The 10,347-nt window shown below is 32.6% G+C and overlaps 2 protein-coding genes across 2 annotated transcripts; one reads left to right on the top strand and one right to left on the bottom strand.

Annotated features, from left to right (window-relative positions):
• The first annotated feature begins 4,378 nt into the window (after window positions 1-4,378).
• LOC145100238 (putative polyol transporter 4) lies at window positions 4,379-6,772 on the top strand. Its single transcript, XM_079037590.1, has 2 exons — window positions 4,379-4,627; window positions 5,320-6,772. The coding sequence occupies exons 1-2, from the start codon at window positions 4,507-4,509 to the stop codon at window positions 6,663-6,665; spliced, it is 1,467 nt and encodes a 488-aa protein (XP_078893716.1). The 5' UTR covers window positions 4,379-4,506; the 3' UTR covers window positions 6,666-6,772.
• Window positions 6,773-7,804: 1,032 nt separating this feature from the next.
• On the bottom strand, window positions 7,805-9,505 carry LOC145100237 (uncharacterized). Its single transcript, XM_079037589.1, has one exon. It carries the CDS (start codon window positions 9,499-9,501, stop codon window positions 8,014-8,016), a length of 1,488 nt encoding a protein of 495 aa, XP_078893715.1. The 5' UTR covers window positions 9,502-9,505; the 3' UTR covers window positions 7,805-8,013.
• Between the last annotated feature and the right edge of the window lie 842 nt (window positions 9,506-10,347).

Here is a 10,347-nt window from a genome sequence, read left to right as displayed (position 1 = left end):
TGGGTTAAACCCAACATAAGGAATCTTGGATCATAAGCCCACATATATAAGAATGAATGATTTACACAATCAATCCCCATATATTTAAATAGTCTCTTTTGATCACTAAATTAAGTCCAAATTGATTCTTGATCAATACTAATTAAATAAAATGATTTCATATTAATATATTAGAACTTATAATATATTAATATGTCACAACTGTCCTCTTCTCACAAACAGTTTATCCAAATGTTACGATGTCATGCAACCCAAATGGACCATGCCGAGTCGGGTCAAGTACATACCAATTATATTTATGGACTTAGACACTAATCCAACACTTGCCCTATTCTCTCTTGCTATGGCCGAGAGTTTCTCCCTCCCTCTCCATATCTTCTCTAGTCTTGCACGTTGAAGATTTGATGCTTGCATTTTGCTCTCTTTGAACCATACTTGGGTTTGGTTCAAAGCTTAAGAGTTTTATACAAAGAACTAGCATTCTACATCAAGTTGAGTCATTGTTGGTGTCTCAAAGGTTCCACATTCTTTGTTAACTTCCAAGCCTCCCAAGAGGACCCAAAGAACTACAAAGGTTGTTATTTCCTCACCTCTTCTTTGGTTGGAGTTTTAATCTTTTTAAAACTTGCAAGAAGATCCTTGGTGGGTATAAAATGTTTATGTTATTTCAAAAAAAAAAAAAAAAATCAAAGTCTTCCGTTGCTATATTTTTCTTGTTTATGAAACTACTTTTGAACTAAATCCCAACAATTGGTATAAGAGCCATCTTGCAAGTTTGTTTAGGTTTTTGATTTTTGGAAATCTTAGTTTTTGGAGAATATGGATAACTTGTTTTTGTATAAAAATAAGTTCATACATATTTTTTATGACAACTTTTTTTATTATTTTATGTGACAAAAGTTTTATGGATCTTTTGTCATTTAAAGTTGTCTTAGAAAAACAAAGGTTGTTTTATGTGTATGTTGATGTATATGATATGCATAAACTAGCCAATGACCATTGTGGTTGTTGTGTTGTTGTGTTTGTTGTTTTTATTATAAAAATGGTTGTAATAATTTATTTATTCATATGGTATGTAATAATTAAATATATTATATTTTTCTTATTTATTTTTGTAAAGTAATGGATTGGTTTTTAGAAATAATTTATTTGTACAAATATGTAACAAGAAATGAAGTTTGAACCATTTTTTGAAGACAAAAGGAAAATTTTCGAGTTCAACATGTGTTGGGCTGAACATGACACTTTCTGAAAAGTGTCATGAATGCTACACATGTGCTGAACAGAAAGATGACACTTTCTGAAAAGTGTCATGAAAGCTGCAGTCTTTCCTTTAAAGAAGCCTTTCAAATCTTTTGCAAGCAATGGGTGTTTACTCAAGTGGGAGCTTCTTCAACAACATTACAAATCTACCCAATTATAACAATTTTATTCAAACACAAATCAATTTCACTTCTATAATAACTAATTTGTTTTTGAAAGTACGATGCTTTCATTGGATAGATTCTTCAAATACAATGCCTTAGCAAGGAAACATATGAAAATACAATATTGTATTGTAATACATAAATATATGAGATTTCATTGTTATTTTTTGCATTTATTGATTACAATTTAACATTTTCATATGTAAATTTTGATCAAACTATAATTTAGTTGTTTTTTTTGTTAGGGGTAGAAAGAAAGTTGAAAATGAGGCCTCTTCATTAATGCGACAAGTTGGGATTCTATCAGAAACTCAACCCTCGAGGATCGAATTGTTCAACTTGATGGTGCCTTGAAAAAAATGTTTGAGACAACTTCCATAAGAAGCATAAGGCCATGGAGATTTGGTGACCCATACTCCCATAATATGTAACCTTTCGACAATGGTAGGTTGATTATTCCATTTCACACCCTTACAACATTATTATTTAGAAGACATTATTTTCATTTGTTTTTTTAGTGATTTTTAATTTAAGGGTAGCATTTGTTGCTCCACTATTTGGTTATTTATTTAGTGAGTCTTAGTTTTGCTCTTGTACACATTTTTATGATGTTGAAATAAGCATTATATGTACTATAAATATTTTTTTTTCTCATGTTCACAAGACCAAATAACTTGGATAAGTTGAGAAAGTTACCAGAGCACTTCTCAAGTTGCACTGAAGCTGCTACTATGAAATTTAGTTGCTACTCGGATCCGGACAAACCAATCAGTAACTAACATCCTTGTATGTCTCAACTACACGTTAAATACACGAAGTACAACATAATTAAATTTTTTTTTGCAATCATAGCCAGAAAAGCTCAACTCTACCATCCTTTTTAGAATACCATCTATCTATTTGAATTCTTTTGAACTTATGTAATGTTTATCTATTAATACAATCCTTTTTCATATTTAACTACGTTCTACTTATACAGTCAAACAAAAAATAAGACCCCCTCGGACCCATACAGAGCATGGGCAACTCCACTAGTTATATTTAAATAAATCATTTAAATAAAATAATTTGGGGATAAATATCTCAAACGGTATGATTAACATTTAAAATGTTGAAGTGTCAAGACATATATGTATAATGATATAGCCAAATAATCATGAGACCAACATAAAATAATACATTACACATACATATTAAATCTAAATAAAACATCTTCTAAAAATTCATATTTTTTCTCCATCTTCAATCTTTTCTATGTTCCTAATCTAAATAAAACATCTTCTAAAAATTCATATCTTTTCTCCATCTTCAATCTTTTCTATGTTCCTGATCGAAGGCATGTCAATATGTCAATATAAATAGATTAGGTTTGAAAATAGTTAGCATTAATTTGAAGTTATGGTGGTTATTCTAAAATATATTTTTTTAGAAATTAAATATTCGCCTACTTATTCTTCTTACCCATCATTCTACCATTTTTAGATGACGACAAGTGTAATAAAAACTTATTAATTTTATTAAATATGATAAATGTCACAAACTTAAGTATGTAGAAAGAAGATAGGAACAAAAAGTAAGAGAATATTTGATTTCTCATATTTTTATATAAAAGGACAATATTGTAATTTGAACCGTTGTTTTCTTTCGGTCATACCAAAAATTATTCGCACAATTATTCATTTATTGTTCGGTCGATCATTTCCAATTAAGTAGTCATATCCGGTCTAGTCCATGTACCAAACGTTGTATTACTTCAATTTAAATCAACGTGTAAGTCTTTACTGCCTTAACATCGAATAAAATGATTACTGTCTATTCAAATCAAACCGACCTCAATGGTTTGAGTGAGTTGTTAGTCTAAACTAACTTAAACATCAACTCGATCAATTCCAAAAGAGTTCAAAGTGACTTTGGTCGGTCCTAGCACACCAACTCTAAAATGACTAGTAGCATACTTATGTACATATTTCCTAAAGTACTTCTAATTCTAAATTTTGTTTAGGTTTTGATATGGTGCCCCTTGAACCCGCCATAGGGTGCATACCCTTTGACCCATGACATTCGTAAAGTTATAATTTAAAATAGACTAAATAGTCTTATACAAAATGACATATTGTACCAGCTAATCTATATTAATAAAAGAGTAGTCATTTTGCCAAGTGCTATAATATTAGAACTCCTAATTAATATGATGTCACTTGTCATTCTATTAATTCTCCATTTTAAATTCATTAAACCTTCTAATTAATGTGATGTTATTTGTCAATCTATTTATTCTTTATTTTAAATTTAAATTTTAAATTTTATATTATTGTTTTCATTAGTTCACAAATAAAAAGAGTCTAATATATATGATAAATTAATTACACATATTTATTTGAATCAATAATTATAATTTTACATAACTAATAAAAAAATCTCTTAATTAATAATGTATTTAAAATTTTATATAAAATAATTGATTAATAATTTTGAATTTTTTATTATGAATATTTAATCAATTTTGTAACCGTGATTTCCACGGGTTATAAACTAGTTATATTATATATTAGTTGAAATCCTTTTTCATCTTAATCAATTATACAAAATGGTCGGATGATACTACAATCACCAAGATGATCTTTCATGAAAAGTGTTAGATGAAATTGATTATCCAAAGTGATTAAAAACATTGATGGATTTAAGTTGCTCCAAATAAATATTATGGGTCTAATGAATCACGAAAAGAATTAACTTTTTGATAAGTCCCAATTGTTTAGTTGGATTTATAATCAAACATAGAAGCTTAAGCTTATAATTACAAATTGGACCCGGTGGGTTCAATACCCAAAATTAAATTTTAAGCTAAACGGATTACATAGAACCCATGAGAATTTTCCCACGCAATGCAATACCGAAGTAATAAAATACATCTACCCCCACCCAAAAAAAAAAACTCCCTCCTTTCTCTATCTAAATCCATAGCGTTACAAGAGAAAGTTCGGTTTTCAGGTTTAGGTTTCATCATCTTTATGCCATCCAGAAAACATATATTTGTCATACAATATTCATTCAAACGAATTGATTTCAAGAAAATGGGATGAAAATGGCGCTACAAGAAATGGATCTTGAACAAAAGAAACAGACGAGATTCAACACCAAGCATTTTGTGTTTGCTTGTGCTGTTTTTGCATCTCTTAATTCTGTTCTTCTTGGCTATGGTTGGTACCCTTTCCTCTCTTTCTTAATTATATTTACATTTTTTCTATTTTTTATAATTTTAATAATAATTTATGGGTTCCAAGAGCTTGGAGATTTTGACCCTATTTATAGTTGATTCAATTCTTTCTGGGTAACAATCTTTTTCGCATAATCTGTTTCACATTCATGATTCATGCCTTCCATCCCAATAAAAGTTTCTTTAATTTTCTGAAAATTTGCACATGTATTGGAGAAAGCAATGCGTTTTTCCTCTCAAAAACCATGTTAATTCTAACATTTACATTATAAATAGACAAAATTACATAAATGGTACATTCTATTTACAAAAAATCATAAGTTTACGTTTTATTTTTTTTGTAAGAATAGTCCATGTTGCTTCAATTTCTTCAGTAGTTGGTCTGTAATCTATATAAAATGTTTTTTTATATTTTCTTTTATAAAAATAGGTATAAAAATCACTTTATATGGTTGGTTATATACCAACCACCTAAAAAAGTGACTATCAATAAAAAAATTAAGGACATGACATTTTGTAAAAGATAGAGAGACCATTTATGTAATTTTGTCTTAGTGGAAGTTAATCTCATTTATTCAAGCATAACTTTAAGTTTTGAAATTCTGATACCCAAAAAAAATCATATTGGTATATACATTTTCCATAATTTTCGTTTATTATTGATTATCATGACAGATGTAGGTGTAATGGGTGGAGCAATCATATTTATGCAACAAGATTTGAAGATAAGTGAAGTACAAGTAGAAGTTATCGTTGGAATCTTGAACATAGTTTCCTTAATAGGAAGTTTAGCAGGGGGGAAGGCTTCTGACACTATTGGTAGAAAAAGGACAATGGCTTTTGGGGCCTTTATATTCCAGTTTGGTGTGATCGTCGTGACGATTGCACCAAACTTTGGAATACTGTTGATTGGTCGTCTTGTCGCCGGAATCGGAATTGGTTTTGCAGTATTAATCGTACCCATCTACATTGTCGAGATATCACCAACAACATCTCGCGGACTTTTAACCTCGTTTCCCGAGATTTTCATAAACTTTGGGATTTTATTAGGGTATGTGTCAAGTTATGTTTTCCGAGGGTTACCCGTAAATATAAATTGGAGAATTATGCTTGGAATCGGAATCATCCCCTCGGTGTTCATCGGATTTGCATTATTAGTGATTCCGGAGTCGCCGAGGTGGTTGGCGATGAACAACCGGATCGATGAAGCCAGACTCGTTTTATTGAAAACTAATGATAACGAAATGGAAATCGATGAGAGATTGAATGAGATTCGAAAAGTGGCTTTGAATGCCAACGATGCTCGATTGGTTTGGAAGGAATTGGTGAATCCGACTCCGGGAGTTAAGAGAATGTTGATCGCCGGGTGCGGAATCCAATGTTTTCAACAAATAACGGGAATTGATGCGATCGTTTATTATAGCCCGATGATTTTTAAAAGCGCGGGAATCACGGGGAATTCCCGTCTACTTGGAACGACGATGGCCGTTGGATTCACAAAAACATTTGTGATCGTGGTAGCGATCGTTCTTATCGATAGAATCGGGAGGAAACCGTTGTTGTACGTGAGCACAATCGGAATGACTCTATGTACATTAAGCCTCGGAATCGCGTTTTCCGTTCTTAAGAATAGTTCCATCGGAATGGAATCAGTTGTGGTGTTTGTTTGCGGGAATGTGGGGTTTTTCTCAATTGGAATCGGGCCGGTATGTTGGGTTTTAAGCTCCGAAATTTTCCCATTACGGCTACGATCACAGGCTTCGGCAATTGGGGTGGTTGGGAATCGGGTTATTAGTGGCATTGTGGCAATGTCTTTCCTTTCAATTGCCAGACGAATTACAATGGGTGGTGTTTTCTTTCTTTTTGCGATAATTTCTGGTTTTTCTGTTTTGTTTGTTCACAAATGTGTTCCAGAAACGAAAGGAAAATCGTTAGAACAAATTGAAACGATATTCCAGAGTGCGAGGAGGGAATTGGAGATTGAAGAACAACGTCTAGTTATGTCCAAATCTAAATATTAAGTGGCAGTGTGAATTATGGCTATAGAATGATTTTAGACTGTTTAGAACACAATTAGTAAGTGAATTTTAAGAGTATTTTTTTTTTGTAGTCTACGAGGCTTTTGAAAAAAAAAGGTACGAGCATCTCCGATCATAATCTAAAATAAAAAGATGGTGTAAAAAATGGATAACGAATTCTTATTTAAAATGTTAAGAAATATCATTGTTAATAATATCATAAGATAATAATCTTATCGTTTTACTTATAAAATACCTTACAATAAGGGAATTTTTTACTATTTTATTTTTATGAGCAAAAAGTTACATTGTTTACCGTTTTCTAAACAATTATATTTTATAAAACGAACCAATAATTCGTTGCGTATTTATGATATTAAACCTAATTTCTTTTCATCGCTTTAACTGAAACATACACACACAAAAGAATCACTTAATATATCATAATAAAAATCTATCTATAGAATAATCCAATATCAAATATAATATTTAAAATTCAATATACAATTTGGGGTAGCTCACTGGGCTAGTATAGAAGTTCTAATCTAACTACTAATTAGAAGGTCTTGGGTTCAAGGAGATATATATTTATTTGCTATTAAATTTTTTTTTCAATATACATTTTAAAATTATCATTTTTATTTTACCGAGTTGTTATGATATAAATACATTTAAAAGTTGAACAATAGCTAGTTAAATATAATAATTGTTCTTTTCTAATAAAAATATATGTAACACTAATATATAATTTTATTATTAAAATATAAAACATATATTATTTTAATATATGAGATGCGAGGAAGAAAATATCATCAAAAACTCACTATTTTGTTTATTTCAATTTTAGGATCGGAGATTGCTTAAACCAAACGAAATTTTTTTATGAAAAAAAAAAATCCTCCATGAAATTAAACGAGATCAGGCCCAATTGTCACTGTGGTAGTTGAATCACAAAACTAGCATTGATCATTTGAACACGTATCAATATAGCAACATTGTTTTATGTTTTCATTATATATATAAAAATCATAAAGTAATCTTATCAAAAGAGAAAATTCCAGCGTATCAAAGATTTTTACTTTTTACCAAGCTATATATTGGTTTTATACAACTTTTAATACACAAAATACAAGGAACTAAGATTGTGAACCAAGAGAACCAAATTTATATTCCTAAAAACAAATCAAACTCAATGAATATGTCTAGTATATATCATTCAAGAATCAAAAAACGAAAGTACAATTTTACACTCTTTTTACATCTAAGATTTGATTGTGAAGTGAACTGAGTTAGTTCATGCATGATGAAAGATAGTTGCCTTACTAAAAATAGAAAGTTGACGAATGAATCTTTATCCCATTGTACTTACAATATAGTCGCTGGCTGATGAATTACAGAAAACACAATGATCTGATAAAATCTTCTTAAGAATGCTTCCATCTTCCATACGAAGCCCTCTACTTTGCTTATTCCAAAGATGAACAGTGTAACTTTGGTCTCGAATTTGTTCCAACTTCCCCCTCAAAAATCTTGCATCTGTCTCGTTTTTAGCCTCACGGAAAAGAATCCGAACCTTGTCCCAGTTAACTGGGTAAAACGCCATCGGGGGTAAAATGGTAAAATTGTATCCAGGTCTTCCATGGAGTCTTGATACCACCCTTGAAACCAAGTAAGGACCATTGTGACCCCATTTGTTGCCATTGAAAGTTAATGCAAATTCTTCGATGAATTTGTAAAGTAAGGGATGCATTTTGTCGAATACCATGACTGCATTGTTCAATCTGCTCCAGTTCTTGGAATTTTGATCAACTGTTTGTGCTCCGATTGAGTTCTTTAATTTGGAGAAAGATTTCATGACTATTACGTCGGTGTCGAGATAAACACCACCGTATTTGTATAACAAACAAAGTCGAAGGAGATTCGAGATGTTTTGGCCTAATGGGACATCGCCGGAGTGAACATGACCTCGGATTAGCTTTGAAAACCAAGATTCTGCCATGGTGCTCTTGAACAAGTAATCGAAATCAGGAGAAATTGCTGTTACTCGGAACCCTTTTTCGGAAAAGGGTTTGAGAATCCTGTTTCCTTTGATCGAATCCAATGAGTTTGATACAATCAGAAGACACCCATTTGGATTTGTTTTGAATATGGATTCAATTGAGTGAAACGTCCTTTCATTAAACGCATTCACTGGTGCAATCCAAGTCATAAAGAAACGGACCTTGCAAGAACCACCGTCGTTTTTCTTCATAAAGAACTCCTTCACCCTCGCCGGAAAATCTATTCCCCGGCGGCCGCGAGAAGACCCAAAAGCAGTCAACATCTTCAGTAGTTTCTTGTTTCTGGTTGAGGATGAATCCTCAGATTCAATCGTGAAACTGTGTGATTTACGCGAATGTGGCAAATGGGTGTTCGGAATTACATGTGGGTTTAGGTTTTCTTGTTTCCCGATCGCCATTTTTTCTCGCCGTTGTTGTACTGGGTGCTTGAAAAACGGTACAGAGACGAAGTTTATTGGATCTCCGGTGCCGGTGACTTCAGTTTCTTCTGAGTTCGCTTGTAAAGTCAGATGGGGTATTGAAATTTCAGATGGCGTTTCTTCTTTTACTGCGTGCATCAATGGAGATGATGATGAAGAAGAAGATACAGAGATCAAGTTTCTTGAATGTCGGCCTAATTTTGGCGGCGATTGGTCGGTGCGATCAAGTGAAGGAATCTTGACGGAGAAAATGGAAGCGCCATTGAATGATAACACGAAAAGGAAAACGAGTGAGATGAAAGCGAAGAGAGACCTCTTCTTGTTTCTGGTACTGTTGAGTTCCATTGAAGTTTGTTTCATGATGTGTGGACTTTCTAATGGAGACGAAGAGGAAGAGAGCAGGAGAGCATAGCGGTGCTTCAATGGTGTTGGCGGCAATGTTTCTTGAACCCTCGCTTTTTTTATTCCGGAGAGAGAAAGAGGGGTATAGAGAGATGGGAGTCGGTGGTGATGAAGTTGCATGCAAGCGTAATGAAGTTGGTGGTGAGATAATGACGTGACGGGATGGAGCATCTATTTATAGTATGCGAGACGCATAGGCATATTGGGGAATTTGAAATAATACAATCAAGAAAATGTTACCAGTAACAAAAAGAAAGAAATGTCTTGCCACCTATCGCACAGGTTGTCCTAATTGGGTTTGGGTCCGAACCCGGCGCAAAACTAATACTATGTGAAAGCCCGGGTAAGCTCTACCGACTTGGTCCAGGATGCCCGATCGGTTAACACCAGTTTTACATTTTTCTTAGGATATGTTAAGAAAACCCGATATTGATCCACCTCCGTTCACCGGTTGTTTTTTGTGTTTTTATGAAAGATTTTTGCCCATTTATATATATATATATATACTAATTTTGAAGCAACAATACTTTATTCCTATTGGTGAGTTTTCTTTCTTTTATTAATCTTTTGCATTAATTTTGAACAGTAGAGTGGTTGACAATAACAACACCAGCAACGTGTTCTATGCATATTCCACCGACCGCTGATTCCACCGCTAGTTTAGCCAATGACAATGAGATTAGTGTGAGTATCCACCGCTTCCTTCCTCTTCACCGATAAACCCAAATCAGCTCCTTCCATATATTTTCTATTAGGTCAGGGTTCCACATATTCGCTTCCTCCTTCCTGATTCCCGTTCTCAAT

Source organism: Lactuca serriola, chromosome 4, assembly GCF_051521515.1.
Source record: "Lactuca serriola cultivar US96UC23 chromosome 4, Lser_US96UC23_V15, whole genome shotgun sequence".
In the NCBI taxonomy this organism is placed as follows: Eukaryota; Viridiplantae; Streptophyta; class Magnoliopsida; order Asterales; family Asteraceae; genus Lactuca; species Lactuca serriola.
This window is presented reverse-complemented; position numbering and strand designations above follow the sequence as displayed.